Genomic DNA, 22,237 nt, shown 5'->3' with positions numbered 1-22,237 from the left:
CACGGACGGATACACACACAGGTGTAGAAACATACAGACAGAGAGGGCAGATGGAGACAGACGGACAGACACACTGAGAAAGAGATAATCATACACAGAGGGTGAGACAGTCAGAAACACAGTCGCAGAGCAGAGACACAGACCATCTGGACTGCAAGACAGTCACAGAGCAGACACAGACAGACCATCTGAACTGTAAAACAGTCACAGAGCAGACACACACAGACCATCAAGACTGCAAGATAGTCACAGAGCAGACACACACAGACCATCTGGACTGTATGATAGTCACAGAGCAGACACACACAGACCATCTGGACTGCAAGACAGTCACAGAGCAGATACACACAGACCATCTGGACTGCAAGACAGTCACAGAGCAATATTCACAGGCAGGTCACGGAGGGCACGAGCCACCTTGTTTTCAGCCGACCCTGCCAGGAGAGACGCAGCGCGCGCACCTCTCTCCCCCTGACAGCCGCGCAGCTCTCAGCTGTGACGAAGGCACCAGCTTGGCGGCGGAGCAACGGGGAATCAAGGACGGCGAAATGTTTCACAAAGAAACAAAAAAACGCACAACCCTAGCGGCCGGTATGAACGGAACAAGAGGGCACGGCGCCACGCTTACTTACAAGCTCGCACGCGACCTACGTGAGCGATTCGCATCGAAACAGGTCACCTCCGATGGCAACTGTGGTAAATTGCCACCGAGCTCCGCGGCACACGAGTTAACTGTTTAGAGTCCCACAACAGGTGCCCGGTAATGTGTGTGGCGGTGCCATTCACCTTCATGAATGGCACCGCCTGGCCATTTGCAAAAAAAAAGAGCTTCATAGCTTATCGGATTCCTCCAGCTGCTGATTCTGAAGTGGCGTTCATGAATCTGCGAGATCGTTTACAGGAGTCGACCATTTTGATTCCGCATCACTGCCAGCAGATTTTTTTTTGACTTCCCATTGATAAAACTAAACTTTCTTCACATAATTAATAAACATTTACAGTAAACGCTGTAAATGTCTCAAGGACTAATTTGATAACAAAATCCAGTTAATTCTGAGCTGACTATATAAAATTCCAAGAACGACAATATTTTGTCGGAGTCATAAAAAATGTAAAAACCCGATTCGGGTGAACATTGGTGCTTTGGACAGAACCACAACACTGGCAAACAATAACCAAGTTGTCTGCTTACGCATTACACCGCTGCAGAATTATTCACGCTCAAAGGTTGAAAAAAAAATGCATTTCAGTGATCAACGGTACTCCGCACTGCGCCTCCCTGATAAAGGACACGAAAGGGTTACCGTATAGTCTCGAGATTACAAAGACGCTCTGGAAAGTAAGGCGACCACCGCCGCAATCTTGTGCCCTGTGTCAATAAAATGGTACAAATGTGGTCAGACACACCTAACCACATGATAAAAAATTTTGCTTTAAAACACAGGAAATAAGGAGACGTCATAATCCGAAGATACGGCACTCATCCGCGAAAACTGACACAACCGCAGGCAACAACTTTTCGTTATAAAGCACAACTACTTTGCACAACGCTGTGTTTCAATTGCACTGCCGCCGTTGTAGTTGTTGGTCGCAACTCACCACTCCTCCTGAGAGAGCTAAAAACACTGCCAAGCATAAACTTCACCACCGCCGTCACACTCACGAAGCAACGCCGCGACTCCCAAGAACCGTGCGGACGAGCACAACGGCCAGAGGCCGCGCCGCGAGCGCAGGCGGGAGACTCCGACAGCCGCCGCTGCTTCCTCCCAAGCTCGCCGCCTCATCCGACCAAATACGAAGTTAATATGAGCACACGCACGCGCGGCCGTCAGGCGCGATCGAGGCGCGGCGGGTTTGCCGCGTATTTTCAGCGAGCGCCTTTCACGCCACCGCCAGCCGTTGTCCCCGAGGGTTTTACGCAAAACTAAAATAAAAGTGCCGCGTTCAGTGCCATCGCCCGCCCGGCTGCAACGGCCACGGAGGGGGCGAGGGGGGAGGAGGCGAGGGGGGAGGGGGGAGGGGGGAGGGACGGCGCGTCCCGCCGACCGCCTTCGCCGCGTGGCCGTTAATTATAGAGAGCGAGAGAGCGCCGCGGATTCCCGGGGCGGCGGCGGCGGCGGTGGCGGTGGCGCCCCGATGGGAGCCGCCGCTCGAGAGAGAGTTGGGACTGCCGTCCCATGACTCGAGCCACCGATTCACTCCGCCGGTCATCTCGGTCCCGGTTGCTCGACGAATGGGGATGGCGAGAAAATTCGCAGTGAGAAGTATTGACAAAAACAACAACAATAACAACCTCGCCTTTGTACCCACGCGTGTGCCGCTGGACGGGAAGCGAGGAGCGGGGCTTGGCGATGCCATCGGCATCACCGGCCGCGTTCCACTAGGAGGCGGGATATTGTTTCAGAAGCCCAACTAATCGACCACACAAAGAGTGGTCGATTACTATTGAAGTCGGTTGCGCAACCTGATCGTCCCAGCATCATGAACGAGTGGCCTTCTGAGGCCACTCAAACCGTCAAAATCAAGGTCAAGAGGTCATCACGGCTCGTGCCAACGACGACCACCACAGCTTCACATCCGTTCGGTTCCTCTCCGAGACCCGACGCTTGGTTGCAAAAGTCGACACCTGCCGTTCCGGCGTCTGCTCCTGCGGCGTCCCACCGCCTGGCTCGAGGTCTCCCGCTTGGCTCCTGGCCTCAGGCTGCACCCCCAATGCCCGTGTCTGTGACCTGCCCGTCGTGCGTCTAAAATAAACACGAGTTTTACGCACAACCTATAAATATATACACACACACGTGTACCGCACGTGGTATCCCGCTGGCTGTGAGAGATTCACTTGCTGCGGATGCGATTTAGCTCCGATGCGATTCACTGAAGAGCAGTCGGTACATGCGGTGAGAGCGGTGGCCGCCCAGCGGTTGGCGCACTGCACCGTGAACGCGACGAGCCGGGCTCCGTACCCAGCCAGCCACGGCTGAACCGGACCTCGGCATCCCCCTTTCACGAACGTTCATTGACCAGCGTGGTAAAGTATGGTCAAACAACACCCCCCCTACCCCCCCATATCCAATGGCGGACTGACAAAGGATCATAAATTATTATGTTATTTATTAGCGATGGGTTGATGCCGATGTACAAAGTGTGCAGCGTTCGGAGAAACGTGTTTTCGGTAATATTTTAGTCTGGCTTTCGTATTATATTATCATTTCACGACATTGTATTATATATGCTAACGTGCAACTCGATAATGCAAGATAACTTTTCTTAAATTTAACAACTCCCAACACTTTCAAATTCATGAATAACTCCGGTATGGCAAAATATAGCAATGTAAGATTAATAAACGCATGTTTTAGGCCAGTTTCTATTTTTTATTAATAATAAATTAACAAGTACACCCACACGCAGGGGCAACTCATCAAATTGCCTCTGTTTGATCTAGCAAGCACACAGCATTAACGCTCGTGTTTGACAAATATTCTATAGTTTGAAATTAACTACATTTTAAGATTCAAGATAATACATTGAGTAAAACCTTTGCAAAGAAAAATGTCTTTTCATAAGGGAGGCATCATAAAGCGGGTCCAATGCTCTAATGCCTAAGTCTTAACATACAAGGTAATATATGAAACTCCAAGAGGTTGAGATTAGATTTAAAATTTATCGCAGACTTAGACGTGCTCACACACTGCAGAATTCGTGCTTCTCAACTTTATGAAACCTGCGATCGTCAGTTATAAACATCGACAGAATGAACGCAAATTATAACCCAACTAAAACTTCAAAGAGGAGTGGCAAATAAAGCCCAAGTGCGGATCTGTGTGCAGAGAGAGCGAGGAGCGCAAACGGAGATGAGAGACGGGAGGAGAAATGAGGAGAGGAGTGTGAGGATGGTGCTCCTGCTGCGAGTGGTCCAGCTGGAGACAGCAGGAGCGGTATTGTGTCATGGTCTGTCACCAGCTCGTCTTCCGACATGCTCACCTGCCCGATCACCCACCCACTTGTCACCTCACCCACCCACGTGCCCTCTCGTTCCCTCGCCCACCAACTGCCCTATCGCTCACCCATTCACCCAGGCACTCTTTGTCCGCCCAACTCTCCCTTTCACCCACGTGCCATCTCACCTCATATCACCCACTCGCCCGCTCGCCCTACCGTCCGCCGATTCGCCCCCTCGCTCTCCCGTTCTCCCGCTCGCCCGCCTCTCCTGGCCCTTTTGTCAACGCAACCCACACGCCCGCTCCCTCGATGGCTCGCCAATCCTCTCGCTCGGCGCGACCTGCACAACTAGCGCCCTGGGGGTGTCCTCCAGAAATAGAGATATTTAATTGCCGGGGCCGACGACAGCGCCGCCCGTAACTCTACCCCCGTGGCACTCGAGACGTGGTGTGACAAGTGGTGGTGGCGGTGGTGGCAGTGGTGGTGGCGGCAGTGGCGGTGCTGGTTGTGGTGGCGGTGGTGTTGGTAGCAGCGGTGGTGGTATTGGTGACAGGGGTGGTGGTGGCGGCGGCAGGGGTGGTGGTGGCGGCGGTGGCGGCGGTGGGAGCGAGAAAAATACGTGCGGCCCGCACTCCTCGGATGGTCAATGATGATTACAATCCATCTCCGTCATCGTCGTCAGCCATGATCATTCACTGCTGGATGAAGGCCTCACCATCTATCATGGTTCTGCGATGCTGCAATAAAGCTAACACCAGCAAAGCAGACAATTTTATTTAAAAAAACAATATAATTTGAATAACGATAATTTTTGTTTTCCCTTTGTTAATCCACTGGTGAATGAATGGCTCCCTGAGCCATGTCGATGCCTGTCTGCATTGATGTCAGCGACGTTCAGTGCGAGCGGGAATCAAAACTCGGCTCACGGGCATTGCAGCGCACTGCGCTAACCACGACGCTACCGCATCCCAATGAGCGGGTATATACACATAAATACTGGACATACATTATAAACACGCAATATTTTGTAGAGACAAACAGAGCACAGCAAAACAAGACAGCAAAGAAGGAACGGCGTCACAAACAACAACACGGACCGGTGCGAGGACGTACCCGCGCAGACGTCTGTCACTCACAGCTTGGTACGGCTCTCTCTCTCACTCGGCCCGCCACGGTCTCTATCTCCCCAGCAGAACACAACCGCGGGCGCTCTCACCGGCGTTGGCGCCGTGGCCGCACGAGAAGACGGAGGAGGAGGAGGAGGGGGGGGTGGAGGTTGCGGGCGGTGCCCTCGCGCGCAATCCCAACCCGAGGGTGCCAGCTCGCCCGCAGCGCTCCGGAGTGCGAGCCCCGTTAACCCGTGCGTGGCACGACGCCTGTCGCCACCCGCCACCCCCCCTTTGCTGACCGACCCCCAGCCCGCACCCCCCACCCCCCCCGTTCCCCAGGGCTCGGAGCCAACGCCGTGACAATGCCCTCTCGTTAATTCGTCTCCTGGCCTCGTTATTTTGTTATCCGTGACGCTGCACGCGACAGGCAGAAGGCAATGTGGCGAAATCCATCATTGTACCGTACTTCTGTGCTCCCGCGATGCCGCCGTGGCACTCTGGACTCGCAACCCACACATCACCAGTTCCATTGATCCCCGCCCCTGTCCACCCAGAGGTATAAATTGGTTCACCACATGCAGTCGATCGGCAGGTCACGTGTGGAGAAGTATGATAAAATACCCTCCAGTGGGGCTCTCTGTCGCCCTCCTCCAGTGGAGGGCCTCTCTCTACGCGCCGATGTCTGGGCTGCTCCCCAACCCGCTCAGACCAGCAGGGCCCAAGCGTGGGGATAGAATAATGTTTGGTAAGACAATGGCATTGGTTTAATTAGCCTCGCTCTGCTGATGAGGCCCAGAAGGTTGAAACCGGCCTACAGCTTGCCTGCTTGCTAAAACAAACACTGCTGGAGGATAATATTGGTCTGGAGAGCCGATGGTCTGATAGACTAAAAACAATACTCTATTGTTACGTAACGAAACGGACATTATTTTTTTAACTCAATGGCAATCGAGACCAACAACAAATATCAATATCATAAATGACAATGTAACAGCAGTATATGGAATAAATAAACACATTTATGGCGTTGCTATGAGGAATGATTGTTGCTATGAGGTACGATGGTTGCTATAGTGAATAATGGTTGCCATGAGGTACAATGGTTGCTATGGTGAATAATGGTTGCTATGAGGTACAATGGTTGCTATGAGGAATAATGGTTGCTATGAGGTACAATGGTTGCTATGGTGAATAATGGTTGCTATGAGGAATAATGGTTGCCATGAGGTACAATGGTTGCTATGGTGAATAATGGTTGCTATGGTGAATAATGGTTGCCATGAGGTACAATGGTTGCTATGGTGAATAATGGTTGCTATGAGGTACGATGGTTGCTATGGTGAATAATGGTTGCTATGGTGAATAATGGTTGCTATGAGGTACAATGGTTGCTATGAGGTACAATGGTTGCTATGAGGAATAATGGTTGCTATGAGGTACAATGGTTGCTATGGTGAATAATGGTTGCTATGAGGTACAATTGTTGCTATGGTGAATAATGGTTGCTATGAGGAATAATGGTTGCCATGAGGTACAATGGTTGCTATGGTGAATAATGGTTGCTATGGTGAATAATGGTTGCCATGAGGTACAATGGTTGCTATGGTGAATAATGGTTGCTATGGTGAATAATGGTTGCCATGAGGTACAATGGTTGCTATGGTGAATAATGGTTGCTATGAGGTACGATGGTTGCTATGGTGAATAATGGTTGCTATGGTGAATAATGGTTGCTATGAGGTACAATGGTTGCTATGAGGAATGATGGTTGCCATGAGGTACAATGGTTGCTATGGTGAATAATGGTTGCCATGAGGTACAATGGTTGCTATGGTGAATAATGGTTGCCATGAGGTACAATGGTTGCTATGGTGAATAATGGTTGCTATGAGGTAAGATGGTTGCTATGAGGAATGATGGTTGCAATGAGGTAAGATGGTTGCTATGATGAATAATGGTTGCTATGAGGTAAGATGGTTGCTATGAGGATTTATAGTTTAAAAACGTGCATTTTTATATTCGTGTGTATAAAATAGGTAAAGATGCAGCCGTGCAATTACTGCTGGTGGTAGCTCGTTACTCGGCCTCTCTGAAAGGCATTTTGGTCTCCACCACACGTTACTCCACCACACGTTACTCCGCCACACGTTACTCCGCCACACGTTACTCCGCCACACGTTACTCCGCCACACGTTACTCCGCCACACGCTACTCCGCCACACGTTACTCCGCCACACGCTACTCCACCACACGCTGCTCCACCACACGTTACTCCACCACACGCTACTCCGCCACACGCTACTCCACCACACGCTACACCACCACACGCTGCTCCACCACACGCTGCTCCACCACACGCTGCTCCACCACACGTTACTCCGCCACACGTTACTCCACCACACGCTACTCCACCACACGCTACTCCGCCACACGCGACCTGACCAGCGACTGTGGTGATGCCCACCAATGCTGCTGGCTGGACAGAGGCAAGGGAGGTGGATTTAAGGAACGTGCCCCGTCGTTTCAAAACCGCCGCGTGGGAGAGATCGAACCGGCGACCACCTCCGGATTGCCAAAACTCCGGCGTGATAACCCCAACACCGCGGCGGCAGCGGAAACTCATTTCTTTGGAACTGCTTTCCGTGATGATCTCGTCAATGAACGTGAACCATCACGCCAACTCCGGCCATCCTCGCAGCAGCGGCTTTTGGCTAGTTTAACACGTAGCAAGCTTTCGCGACCAATATTATTCATAATAAAGGTTTTTGGGTTAGATCGCGTTATTTATAAATGTGTCGTAAACCCTCCACCACCCGACACGGCCAATCAGCAAAAAAAGTGTCACGTTGAAGAGTGAATCCACAACATTTACAGTTTGAGTACGACGTTTCGCTGGTAATTACATCCAGCACTTTCGGGCAATTCGCCAGAATGGTAAAGCCCTCGCTTGCTCCCGGTCTTAAATAGAGCAGCAGCAGGGTGACGTCATCATCTAACCATTGAACAAAGACGGTGGTCACCGCATCGCGGCCGTCTGGAACGCTCTTCCTTCCGGTATTAGGAAGCCACTGGAGCGATGGCACTTTTACATCGAGATTGAAAACTAATTTCTTTCAACCTAATTTTTATGTTTAATTGGCTGTCATTCCCCCCACACCTCCGATTAGCACAGTTGTCTACGTACGGTGCAAAAGAAGTTCAACATACCTACGGCACATACCAAGAAAACGTTACGTTTAAGCATTTTTGGATCGTCCACGCTTTCTCTGAAATGATTCGCGCTAAAATAGCAGCGAGCACGCAGGCCCCCGTCGCCGCGTGGGCGAAGTTCCTCGGGGAAGCGACCGCCGACACCTCGGCCGGCTCCACACTTCACACCTCGGGGCAGCTCCACACTACACACTGAGGCGGCTCCACACTTCACTCTGAGGCGGCTCCACACTTCACACCTCGGGGCGGCTCCACACTTCACACTGAGGCGGCTCCACACTTCACTCTGAGGCGGCTCCACACTTCACACCTCGGGGCGGCTCCACACTACACACCTCGGGGCGGCTCCACACTACACACTGAGGCGGCTCCACACTTCACACCTCGGGGCGGCTCCACACTTCACACCTCGGGGCGGCTCCACACTTCACACCTCGGGGCGGCTCCACACTTCACACTGAGGCGGCTCCACACTACACACTGAGGCGGCTCCACCCTTCACACTGAGGAGGCTCCACACTTCACACTGAGGCGGCTCCACCCTTCACTCTGAGGCGGCTCCACACTTCACACTGAGGCGGCTCCACCCTTCACACTGAGGAGGCTCCACCCTTCACTCTGAGGCGGCTCCACACTTCACTCTGAGGCGGCTCCACACTTCACACTGAGGCGGCTCCACCCTTCACTCTGAGGCGGCTCCACACTTCACACCTCGGGGCGGCTCCACACTTCACTCTGAGGCGGCTCCACACTTCACACTGAGGCGGCTCCACACTTCACTCTGAGGCGGCTCCACCCTTCACACCTCGGGGCGGCTCCACACTTCACACTGAGGCGGCTCCACCCTTCACACTGAGGCGGCTCCACACTTCACTCTGAGGCGGCTCCACACTTCACTCTGAGGCGGCTCCACACTTCACTCTGAGGCGGCTCCACACTTCACTCTGAGGCGGCTCCACACTTCACACTGAGGCGGCTCCACACTTCACTCTGAGGCGGCTCCACACTTCACTCTGAGGCGGCTCCACCCTTCACTCTGAGGCGGCTCCACACTTCACTCTGAGGCGGCTCCACACTTCACTCTGAGGCGGCTCCACACTTCACACTGAGGCGGCTCCACACTTCACTCTGAGGCGGCTCCACACTTCACTCTGAGGCGGCTCCACACTTCACTCTGAGGCGGCTCCACACTTCACACTGAGGCGGCTCCACCCTTCACACTGAGGCGGCTCCACACTTCACTCTGAGGCGGCTCCACACTTCACACCTCGGGGCGGCTCCACACTTCACACTGAGGCGGCTCCACCCTTCACACCTCGGGGCGGCTCCACACTTCACAATCATCACCGCGCCGCCGGGGAGTTTAATCTGGTCAAACGTGGACGGCGCCAAAGCGATCAATCAGCAGGCACGCGGACGCACGGCGACGTTCTCCATGGTAACGAGTTGGTAACTGAGTTGGTAACTGCGATGGTAACTGAGTTGGTAACTGAGATGGTAACTGAGATGGTAACTGTGATGGTAACTGTGATGGTAACTGAGTTGGTAACTGAGTTGGTAACTGAGTTGGTAACTGAGTTGGTAACTGAGATGGTAACTGAGTTGGTAACTGAGTTGGTAACTGAGTTGGTAACTACGATGGTAACTACGATGGTAACTACGATGGTAACTGAGTTGGCAACTGTGATGGTAACTACGATGGTAACTACGATGGTAACTGCGATGGTAACTGAGTTGGTAACTGTGATGGTAACTACGATGGTAACTACGATGGTAACTACGATGGTAACTGCGATGGTAACTGAGTTGGTAACTGTGATGGTAACTGAGTTGGTAACTGAGTTGGTAACTACGACGGTAACTACGATGGTAACTGAGTTGGTAACTGTGACGGTAACTGCGATGGTAACTACGATGGTAACTACGATGGTAACTGTGATGGTAACTGAGTTGGTAAATGCGATGGTAACTGAGTTGGTAACTGCGATGGTAACTGTGATGGTAACTGTGACGGTAACTGAGTTGGTAACTGCGATGGTAACTACGATGGTAACTACGATGGTAACTGAGTTGGTAACTGCGATGGTAACTGAGTTGGTAACTGTGATGGTAACTGAGATGGTAACTGAGTTGGTAACTGAGTTGGTAACTACGACGGTAACTACGATGGTAACTGAGTTGGTAACTGTGACGGTAACTGCGATGGTAACTACGATGGTAACTACGATGGTAACTGTGATGGTAACTGAGTTGGTAACTGCGATGGTAACTGAGTTGGTAACTGTGACGGTAACTGAGTTGGTAACTGCGATGGTAACTACGATGGTAACTACGATGGTAACTGAGTTGGTAACTGCGATGGTAACTGAGTTGGTAACTGTGATGGTAACTGAGATGGTAACTGAGTTGGTAACTGAGTTGGTAACTGTGATGGTAACTGTGACGGTAACTGTGATGGTAACTGTGATGGTAACTGAGATGGTAACTGTGATGGTAACTGAGATGGTAACTGTGATGGTAACTGAGTTGGTAACTACGATGGTAACTGTGATGGTAACTGTGATGGTAACTGAGTTGGTAACTACGATGGTAACTGCGCCATGGCATCGCCGCGTGACCGTGGCGGTCCGTTTGGAGCCGCGACGACGACGACGACACCTCCTCCTGCTCCGCCCTAGCGACGACGACACCTCCTCCTGCTCCGCCCTAGCAACGACGACACCTCCTCCTGCTCCGCCCTAGCGGGCCGCGTCCGCTCTCGGGGTGCCACCCGTCCGCCCCGTTCCCTCGGCACCGTCCTCCCTGCGCGTCGCACCGCGGCCCCGGCGGTGCGGTGCGGTCGCCGCTTGCCGCTGAAGAGACTTCACGCCTCGAATCCGGCGACCGCCCCGGGTCGTTGCTGCGGTTGTAATCGCCGCGATGATGCTACGGCGCGCGGTCTTGCTTCACGACGGGCGTTCAAGAGTGTCGGCCGATGTGTACCGGCGTCGGGGTCCAAGTTTGGCGGAAATTCTAAAATGACACCGCGAGTCACTCGTTCGGGAATACGCGCAGCACGCGTCACCGCCAGCTGGCAAGACGAGTATCCTGGTCTCTTGAGTTTGTCATCTGCTTAAATAAAATAAAAATAATAACGAAACAAAAAAACCCGGTTGTGGCGCTGCTGATTTGGAGGTGCGGTTTGCGGATCGTTTTTCATCAGTTGCGTAATAACCCACACACCACTCTGCATGCGTGCAGTTGTCCCCCTCGCCCCTTGATGTGTCCCGGTCGTTTGTACCGCAGAGATGGCAACCCTGGCAGGATCGGAGGATCGGGCGCGAAAGCGGTTAACGCACCACGGCGTTCCCATCACGACCCTGACATTTCCCAGGCTCCTTTGAGAGCCCACATCAGAGGGCGAGCGCCACAGAATGCGATGTGGCTCCCCCGGGTTAAGCCGCCGCAGCCACGACGCAGCAACGCTGCTGCTAGTCACTAACCTACTTGCTGTACCGCCTGCAACAAACACTACATTATTGCTGCGAATCCAACCCTGGCTCCATCTCTGCACGATCCACCAACTCCCACCACCGCCACACCGCAGTGGGATAGCGGTCTCGTGTGTAGGCGGTGCAACTGCACCGTGGTTTATATCCTTGCACCGGAGCCCACGTCAACCACGCCGTGCCAACTCAACGAGCGACACGGCAATGTCTCTGTCCCTCTCGTCTCTTTCTGCTCTTTGCCATCATCGTTTCAGTTGCTTTTTTTCCCGCATAACCGCAATTGGTTCAAATGATACAAGCGGATGTAAAAAAAAATACGAACACGGCATTATGGGTAACGCCAAGAATGCATTGCGAATGCACAGCACAGTGCATGCATTTGCAAAGCAGCCCGAGTCTTGGCACCATCACTGAACCGCCGCAGGAGAGCAATCATCAAAGAAAACTTTTCAGTCCTTTCGCGAGGGTCGCCACCTCTGAGGTACAAAATAAACTGGGCCATTTATTGGAATAAGAACACTAAAATAGGGCACAAAGACATGTAAATGCATTGCTATTATTATGATTAAGCAAATTGGCGAAATCCTGGACTATTAGGGTCCTGGGAGAACGGGACAGATTTACACAGCAGCTGCCTCCCTCCCGAGATAATCAAGACAGGTGGAAACTCTGCATGCTTGCACCCATGCAGCTCAGTATGTTGCTGACATTGCCAGCGTTTGATGAAATCAAAAAACACCACGTCCAGCGCACACTGTGACGCAGGGCTTTGTACGCAGATGGCCTCGGGCCCAGCAGGTTATCTCGGCACTAAAATAAGTACCTGAGGCCATTTCACATTGTGGGCGAGCCAACAAAGCAAATTCCGATTGTCAAACAACTTCACACGCACTGCGGAGCCTCCTGTGTACAAGATGAGTTGAAAGATGAAAAAAAATAACACGAAAGAATGAAATAGATTATTAAGTAATGACATTGTTCAAAGAGACAATACACTTAATGTATGAATTATGGCTACGAAGCAGACAGGCAGGAATGGGGGTCGCCGGGTTAAATAGCGCAGTGCGCTATGGAGTTAGCTACACGAGTTCAATTCCAAGCCAGGGCTAAGGTCAGTGGCCGGTGATATCTAAACCAATGTTGGACCCCCTCCTCCTCCAAACCAAACTGACCAGCACAGTAGAGTGCGGCCATAAAACCATCACGACCAACAGTGTAAAAAATCGGGCCTTCATCCAGCGGTGGGTTTGCACAGTGCTGTAAAAGCAGGCACGTGTTTCCAGGCGTACGGGGGGAGGGAGGGCGATTGTCCCTACCTGAGCGTCATCGTCCAGCCAGCTGAGCCAACCCTTTTTCAGACTCGCAGAGTCAGCCTGCGACAACAACAAGGAGACACCGAGGTTAAGATGCGTTGAAGCTTCTGCGAGAAACCGCGTCGCAGAAGACGGAGCTATCCTCTGAGTTTCCAGCCGAGGGTAGTCACGCCAGGTCTGCCGCAGAACGCGGTCACGGGGTACGTGTGAGCATAAAAGACAAAGATCCCCCGTTGTAGCCTTAACAGATTGTTGGGGAAAGTGCTGTTAGCGAGCACCTATTAAGGCTGGTACAGCACACGAGGGGATAGGTGGCCACCACCACGCCCGGCCGCCTTTGTCTCGCCAGTGGCGATGTTTACTACACACTACACCAGGTACTCATTTAAGGCTGAGTCGACCTAGGGGAGGCCCAGAACTTATTAAGAAAATCATCACTGCTGTTGGCCATGAGCGGGAAATCGAACTCTGCTCGCCAGGTTCATAGCGCAGCGAGCTAACCGTTCCAATACTGCTCACCACCACGTGTGAGTATACACACACGTATACACACGTGTATACATAATAATAATAATTTCTGCTTTGGGTCCCCAATGGGCCAGGCACCACTGCTCCTGCCGACGCTCGCTCGCACGCACACGCACGCACACACGCACACACACACGCACACACACACACGCTCGCACGCACGCACAACGCTGCCGCTGCCGACGGCGCCGCGCGCCTCCGTGGTCGCTGCCAGCGCCGTGCCGTGCCGCCAGAGTTCTCTGCAAACGAGGCGTGAATTTAAAGCCGACAGCGCCGAGCCAGGCCATGCCAAGCTCGTTCAGTTCGGCAGTTAACGACGCCTCGGCTGCCCCTCTTTAAGGGACCGTTGCCCGGCGGTGCGGCGACAACATCCGGCGAGCATCCCGAGGGAAGTGACCGGCGCGTTGAACCGGGGGCCCGTGCCTGCGATCGGGCTTTTGCCGTCATTTCAGCAGCGATAAAGTTTAGAGGGAAATATTTTGCGCCCAAATGGTTTTAAATGTTGGTGCGGCGGCGTAGGTTTTGTCCGTTGCCTTGCAACGTCCAGGCATCGTCCTCATCGCACCCTTTTGGCGGCGGTCCAAATGGCTACTGCCTGCTGATGAATGATAACGGCATGTAATTGATGGATGTCCGTTGGAATGCGCAAATTACCAGCGGCAAATATTGACCTCGAAGGGGAAGTCGTATGAAAGGTTGAATACCCTTCCCCACGGAGGAGATTAGATTTTTTTAACGCGCATTATACAACGCACACACACACGCGCGCGAGAGTGCGTGCGTGCTGCACATGCATCGTAACGCATTTACGAAATCCGCTGAAGCGGCAGTTGGTTTCAATTGAATTTTGCGCCAAGACCCGGCACCTGGAGGAGCCCAGGCAAGAGGCAATCTGCATGCCTCTGTGCAAGTTACTGGGGCAACAGCCAGCAAATGCAAACTCATTGCATGAGCATAGCACATGCATATTGAGTACGTCTGCACACGCGAATGTACACACGTTGTGGGTTTGAGTCTGCGGTAATGTCGTGTTTAGAGACACTGTGCTACAAACCCGGCGACCCGAGTTCGGTTCCCGCTCACGGACAATATTCCGCGATGAGTATCTGAACAAGTCCCCGGCCTCCCAAAGGTCGACTCGGTCACAAATGAGTCCCGGGTGCAGTGTGTAAACAACAGCACTGGGGATACAAAGGTGGCCGGGCATAGCGTTGGCCACCGATCCCCTCATGTGCCGTGCCAGCCTTCAAAGCGCTCACTAACACCACTGGCCCCAACAGTCGGTTAACGGCTGTAGGGGGATCTTTGTCTTTGGCTACAGATGTAAGGAATGCAAACAGCACACGCAACATATTGCTTTAATCTCTCGAGTGTATTCAACGCGCATGGAGGACTGGAGCGGCGGTAGGCAGCGCTCCATCACGAACCTTGCCACCCGAGTTCGATTCCCGGCCGCGGCTGACATCGGCGCTAACCAGCGTGGGTGAAGTATGGTCAAACATCATCCACGACCGACTGGGCGGGGAGGGGGGACCGGAGGCCATCATCCAGCAGTGGATTGACAAAGGGGGCCGCAACGTTATAACGCGCAATCACGTACCCACGCACATCGCGCGAGCGGTATATATTTCACGCGCACGGTTGAAGCCGGCCGTCCGCCCCACACACGCGCCACTCACCCCCCGCCGCTTGCCGCTCGCTGGCATCACCACCATGCCGCCAAACGCGGCGCTTATCCAACTCGGCAGACGGCAGCTGGCGAGTGCACGGCGGTGATCACGGCGGTGATCACGGCGGCTCCTCGCCGGCGCTGCTGCGCAGGGCGACGCGCGCCCCGTGGCATTCTCGAAGGTGGCAGATTTAGGCTGTTTACAAAGCTGGCCGCCGGGGCCAGCTGCACAGCGCTCCTCGCTGCTGTCTCCCGTTTCGCATTTTAACACGGCAGAAAATAAACTGAGCCATAAATCGTGGCCGATGCACGGAGGGGGGGCGACGGAGGTAGCGGTTGCGCCGTCGTTGGTGGGAGGCCCGGGGGCCGACAGGCGCCGGCTCAGGCCCAGTTGGCTCAACGGGAGAGATAATACATTTTGGTGGAAAATCCGGTGTGAAATTTGGAATGATATCTGGATATGCTGCCCGTCCGTGAAACGGCTCCACACACAACCACTGATCGATGAAAACCCCAGACACCCAGCCCGGCAACATAAAACTAAAATATGTATAAACTTGCACGGTGTGCTTGGAGTGGCCGTGTGACTCAGGAGTTTGAGCCAGCACCGCTGAGAAGCTGGGTTCACATCTGGGTTTCAGGTGCCCACTGTGACTGAATGCCTGTTGTCAAGTTTGTCAGTTTATAGTCTCAGCTAAATAATTTCAGGCAAAAGAATTACAATAAATTAGTTTTTTCACTTCATTGAAGATTACTCAGCTCCAACAATCTAATTTTGATTGTCAAATGACAACCCTGGCTTGCAGACCGTGTGATCTGTGCAGCACTTATAAAGTGACTTGAGGTGTCCGGCAGTTATGCAAAATCATCTCCCAGAGTCCTTCTCTGACACAAAGTGGTACACTTCTCGCTGAAATATTTAAAAATGCATTTTGTACGTACAAATGTTCAACTTCTTTCGCACCATACGTAGCCAACCGTGCTAATTGGAGCTGCGACATGATGACGATGATTATTGCAAAATAAAAATAAAAATGGGCCGTGTCATTTTTTTACTTTTATCAAATCCACGGTTGGCCGTTTTGCAGCGCAGGTTTGATCGACACCGGCCCGCATTTGACCCACGGGGGAGTCACACCGTATGAATGGGCCTGCACACGAGGGATCGACTTGACACGAGAGAGATCATAGGTTTGCGGATATCTTAGGACTCAAAGGGCTTAGTCCCCTCGAATCGAATCACGAGCAGCTGGCATTCAAACCCGGAGCCAGCGAGAGGGTACGGCCACCAGTAGCAGAGCACGGGGAAGACTGAAGCAGTCGGTGTGTGTCAGTCTACCGGGTGGGTGCCCACGCTAGCAGCGACCTTGCACTCTCTCGTTTTCGGACATTCATTGTGTGTGTTTTTTATATCTATAAACTAAACTATAAAACTATCTTTTATTTATTCAGGCAAGGCCCACTGAGCTAGAAGCGACCTGGCCATCACAAATGATAGCTCAACGAAGTGGCTTATCATGTGGAAATGTATAGCAGCCAAATACCCTTAAAACACGCGATGTTGATTCTAAATGTGGAGGGAAAAACCGGAGGGCCCGGAGAAAAATCCACGCGACCATGGGGAGAGAGACACGCACACTCCAAATATACAGCAGCAGCAGGCGTCAGGTTCGGGATGGAACCGTCGACCTCCTGTATACCAGGCGAGAGAGTTAACATCTTGCCACCGTGGCGAACATGGAGGCATCACGATGCCGGAGGGGCAGTTCCATGACTGAGTGGTGGTGGCGGTGGTGGCAGGGGAGTGGTGGGGGAAGTAGAATGAGACTAGGAGAGACCACTCACCGTGGGGGCCAGTCCCGCGTTTTGCCGGTCCAGGGACTGGGAGCGCCGGAAGGATCCGTGGCTGGGATGGAGTGCTCCTGAGGACATGGGGGCACCACCCATCACCTGCAGCGACAGCGAGAAGACAGGCGGTGGAATCAGTGTGGCATTAGAGGAAACAGGTGACAGTACATCAGACGATAGCCCCATTCATCAATCACCCTTGGTTAGGAATGGACACGTCAGAAACGCTGGGCTGGCACCACTGAGATCCGAGGTTGAAGGTTAAACCCCCGGGGCTGGGTGTCTAAGTTCTCAGGGGGTTCATAATGGCCGCGTTGGAGACACTGAGCAAGCACTATTTGTGCTTCTGTGGTCAGAGCTCTTGAGTCACAGCCAGCGAGTTTAGATCCAAGAGATCGACTTAGCCCATCATCACTTGAGGGTTATTAAAATAGGGACCACTTTGTAGGAAGTCTACATGGTACTGATCACATTGGTTTCATCTTGTTCACTCAGGCCACCCTTAATTTGAGACTTGAAGTCTCCATGAATTTTCACCCAGTAAAATTAAAACTGGCTAATCGACCAATCAACAGTGTTTCTTCTTCTGGAAATACTGGCCCGCGCCACGATAATGTGGAATTACAATCACTGGCTCAGTGCTGCCAAACAAAGATGAGCACGGTCCCACTGAAATAACAATCGCAAGACATCAACATCTCTGAGCGAGTCGGCCTGTTTACAAGCGGGCCCCATTGCTTTTCTTAGGCATTCCACTTCACCCCGGACCGAAATAGCGACGAAATGCCAGCGGGATCCTTGCACAGCTGCGCCGGGCCTCTGGCACATTCGTATGATCGTCTGCAGCACTCGGAGCTATAAAGCCACTGCATGAGTCAACCGGGATCTACGAAGCAAAGCCTGGGCTGATAAACAAGCTGCCTGGGACAACCGCCAGGCACACCACGACAGCCACACATCGCCATTCCATTGTACGCGTCACGAATACCTGTGGGCCAGGAATCGAATTCTGGGTCACGGGATTCGTAGCTTAGTGACACTGCCCACTGCGCCACTGCTCCGCGCCCATACGCGCATGCCAATCGAAGAGCATCGATTCTTACGCGCGCGCGACTCGATGCAGGATGATATTTATCGCTACACCCAAAACCAACCAGCACGATCGCCCCGACAAACTGTGCTTGAGCACCAATGCATCAGAAACAGTGGCTGATTCACGTGCAAAGAATGCAATGCTCTGAGGTCACGCCTGGACCAGCACATTAGTTGTTACTTTACACTTCCTTCTTGGCATCCGATGGTTCGACATCTTCAGAAATGTCTCCTAGCGATCGAGAGCTTAGTTCGAGGGAGGAGACGGCTGTGATGTCACTTTGTGGGCACTTCGACCAGTCTTGATGCGCAAACTCCAGCAGCAAAACGCACTCACATCAGTTGGCGGTCGACGTTCGAAGTGGACCGCGACCCCTCAAAGAAATGGCGCCGGCCCCGTGGTCGCACCCCCCCCCCCCATGTCCCCCCACCCCCACCCATGATCCGCGGATCAAACAAATCACTCGAGATGCCAGTGTATGGCAGCAAAGAGCAGTTGATGCCAACGCATTCGCAAGAGGGTCACACATTTTGCGCAACGGTTCCTTCGCTGACTGCGTGACGGTAAAATAAATTATAGTTTCCAAACTGCCTCCGGTTTGTGTGCTTTGTGTTCGCGTCACCTCAAGTTCCATTTGCCGACGCGCAGCAGCAGAACCACACGCAGCAGAGTGCCGTGAATCTACGACCTCAGCGAAACTCGACTGCATCCTTTGTGGAAAAAGTCTCATCAATTCTGGTGGCTGAACTCTCACTGACCCCAGTGTCAGCTGACCCGACTCGGCCCAAGAGACCTCCACTTCCTCCTCCTCCTCCTCTAGCCGCTCGCTCCCCACAATCACCCTCGCACACTTCCGAGTCGCTCCCCTGAGTCGGAAGAGTCAAACGATGTCCTGCTCATCGAGTCTGTGAGGGTCCCACGCGATGCTACGCGGAGATCCTTGCGTCCCCCGTGTCTGAAAAGCCAAAATTCCATCCCGTCTCGTGAGCCTGATGCCCCTTGCACATCTCACACAAAGACAAAGATTCCCCGTGTAGCCTGTAACAGACTGTTGGGGAAAGTGCTGTTAGTGAGCACCTATGAAGGCTGGCACGGCACACGAGGGGGTGGGTGGCCAGCACCACGCCCGGCCGCCTTTGTCTCCCCAGTGGCGATGTTTTTACACACCACACCGGGTTCTCATTTGAGGCTGAGTCGACCTAGGGGAGGCCCAGGATCCGGTTCACATAATCGTCACCGGTGTTGGCGGCCGTGAGCGGATATCGAGCTGGGGTCGCTGGGGTCGCCGGGTTCGTAGCGCAGCGTAGCGCTACGAACCTCTACTACGACTACCGCACCACTACCGCACCACCCCGTCCAATACCCTCACACGCCCACGCCAACCCCATCCAGCTCCGTCTGGGTGGGCGTGTCCGGTTTGTGACCAGGTTTTGTGTCCGGTTTGTGTCCAGGTTTTATGTCCGGTTTGTGTCCAGGTTTTGTGTCCGGGTTTTGTGTCCAGGCTTTGTGCGCGTGGAGTCTGTGGGGTGGGATGCGTCACCTTGGTGTCAGCAGGTCGTGTCCCCCACCGCTGAGGCTCTCGCGCGACGGGGCTGTGGAAGGAGGCGTCCACCCGCTCGTCCACGTCGCTAGACACCGGCCTCTCCATCTCCCTGTCCAGCGCAGCAAACATGGCCACAGCCCTTATGTGCCTGAATAAACACAAACGGAGATGCCCCGCTTACGGCCCGGCGGATGCCGAGTGCAAGCGACGTTAGCGAGCGCCTATTAAGGGTGGCACGGTTCTCGGCTGGGCTGGCGCGGACAGTATCGTATCCGGTCACCTTTGTCTCGCCCACTCATGGTACCCATTTAAGGCTGAGTAGACCTAGTACAGTACTGATATTTTCCACTGATGTCAGCCGTGGCTGGGAGTCAACGTCAGGTGCAGTTCGCACACCAGTGCGCTGCCCCTCCCCGTATCACACGTGAACATATATTCACCACACATGACATGCATCACAAATGTTTACTTCACGTGATATCATACAATTTGGATTTGTGCGGAGTTTAAATACAGCAGAAAGTTCCGGATGCTGCATCTCTGGATGTCTCCTCCTTACATGCTACCGGGACGCAATCACATTTCAAGTAAATTTTATTCAACCGCTTGAGAACTCAAGAGACCAGGATAGTCTCATTTGCAGGAGCGACCTGGGACTTTAGACTGCCAGTAAGGGGTGATGACTGTTATGGACGCCACTGTGGTAAGATGTTAACTACCTTACATATGCAGTTTGCAGTATCTCTCTCTCTCTCCCCGTGGTCACGTGGAGTTTTCTCCGGGTCCTCCGGTTTTTCCCTCTGAGTTTATAAACGTGCATTGAGAGTATTTGGCTGCTATAAATGTCCACGTAATAAGCCACTTCGTTGAGCTATAATTTGTGGCCGGGTCGCTTCTGATAAGGAGCAATGTAGCTCAGTGGGCCTTACCTGGTAAAATACAAAATAGTTTAGTTTTAGCTTAGTAAAGTCCCAAATTTTCTAATCTGTCAAATTTGGACCTCGATGCTGGGAGTCAATGGCCGATAGTCTTGCGAACGATGTCACGGGGGATCTTAACTTCCACTGTGAAGCAGACATCATGTCGTAATATTTTAACAGTGTTTACACAACCACAGTAAAAACCAGGGCGGCCGCTGTATTTGAACCACGGACCTCTGTAATAGCTATTCCACGTCACCGCCCATGTAACTTGCACGCATGTAATACGCATCAACGCATGTACAAAGATCCCCCGTATAGCCTCAACAGATTGTAGTAGCAAGCGCTGTTTAGTGAGCACCTATGAAGGCCGGCACAACACACGAGGTGGTGGGTGACCAGCACCACGCCCGGCCGCCTTTGTCTCCCCAGTGTTGATGTTCACACACCGCAGTAAGCACTTATTTGAGGCTGAATTGACCTAGGGGAGGCCCAGGACCAGTTCAGATAATCATCACTGGTATTGGTCGTGAACAGGAATCGAACCCGGGTTGTCGGGTTCGTAGCGCAGCACGCTACCCGCTGCACTACTGCTCATCGCAGGTACACGCACACACAACACGGGCACCAAGACATAACTGCACAAAACACGCACATGGCCTACGTTTTGTGTGCATTTTAAGGTGCAAAAACACCACAAATTTCACCCAACAGTGCTGCTGCTCCTGCTGCTACTGTCACGCATTCTGTAAAGAGCTATTCCCATGGAACCGTCGTCAACCGGAGGAGTCTGGGAGGACGACGCCGTGACCACGACACGCCCAGAGCGCCTTGTACGGCCGCTGCTCACAGGGGCTCCCTGTTTCCCACCGAGAGGGACGTTGCCGGACTACCCCACGAGTGCGGCCGCTAGGGCCTGGCACGGCAACGGGAAGAGAAACGGCGAGAAACCAGCAAGGCGGTAAGCAGCTAGGTGGCACTGCAGCACAGTCATTCGAGGAACGCTCTCCCGCCACGGTCGGTTTGCCGTAGCCAATGCAATGATGGATATTTGGTTTCAGGTTTGGGCCACGTGGTGGTTTCAGGCCAAAAAAATTCTGGTCCCTCATCCTCCGCCACCCGACGAGGTCGTCGCGTTTACAAAGATATTATTTAACGTGCCGACGTATCGGTTATATTATCGATCAATAAGGCCCCTCAGCCATTGGCTTCAATGCTCTGCATGGCCGACTAACAGTGACGTACGGCGACGTTCCAATGAAACTGCTCTGAGATCCAACGGGGGTGGTTTCCTCGGAAATCGACCATGTCGAAATAAAAGGGCTCCATCATCGCAATTAGTAGCCCCGCTAAATTCATTCTTTTGAAGAGCGAGGCTAAGGTGGAAGGCACTGGGGTGGGATAACTGTGCGAGCAGAACGAGACAGCGGAATAAGTAGATCTTCCATGATCACGTTAGCAGCGTAACAAGATGAAGACCTAAAAAGCCCAATTGTGATGATAAGACTGTAAGAGTGATCGTTGAGGGGGACAACTATATGTTTGTACGAGAACGTGCAAACTCCAAATATACGGGA

At 52.9% G+C, this 22,237-nt stretch overlaps 1 protein-coding gene across 5 annotated transcripts in view; it reads right to left on the bottom strand.

The window, feature by feature from the left end:
* Window positions 1-22,237, bottom strand: part of LOC116949594 (myosin phosphatase Rho-interacting protein-like) — a 176,122-nt gene that overhangs the window by 24,171 nt on the left and 129,714 nt on the right. For 4 of the 5 annotated variants that reach the window (XM_032967055.2, XM_032967058.2, XM_076072444.1 and 1 more), the window contains 3 exons: window positions 19,738-19,888; window positions 17,102-17,206; window positions 13,063-13,119 (listed from right to left, as the gene is read on the bottom strand). In XM_032967055.2, the coding sequence (XP_032822946.2) occupies window positions 13,063-13,119; window positions 17,102-17,206; window positions 19,738-19,888 (313 nt within the window). The remainder of the gene's footprint in view (window positions 1-13,062; window positions 13,120-17,101; window positions 17,207-19,737; window positions 19,889-22,237) is intronic. The other variant, XM_032967056.2, reaches the window with a different exon arrangement.

This window comes from Petromyzon marinus, chromosome 37 (genome assembly GCF_048934315.1).
Source record: "Petromyzon marinus isolate PM22_M1 ecotype Great Lakes invasive population chromosome 37, UKy_Petmar_22M1.pri1.0, whole genome shotgun sequence".
NCBI lineage: Eukaryota > Metazoa > Chordata > Hyperoartia > Petromyzontiformes > Petromyzontidae > Petromyzon > Petromyzon marinus.
Note: the sequence above shows the minus strand (reverse complement) of the source record. Positions and strands in the feature narration are given on the sequence as shown.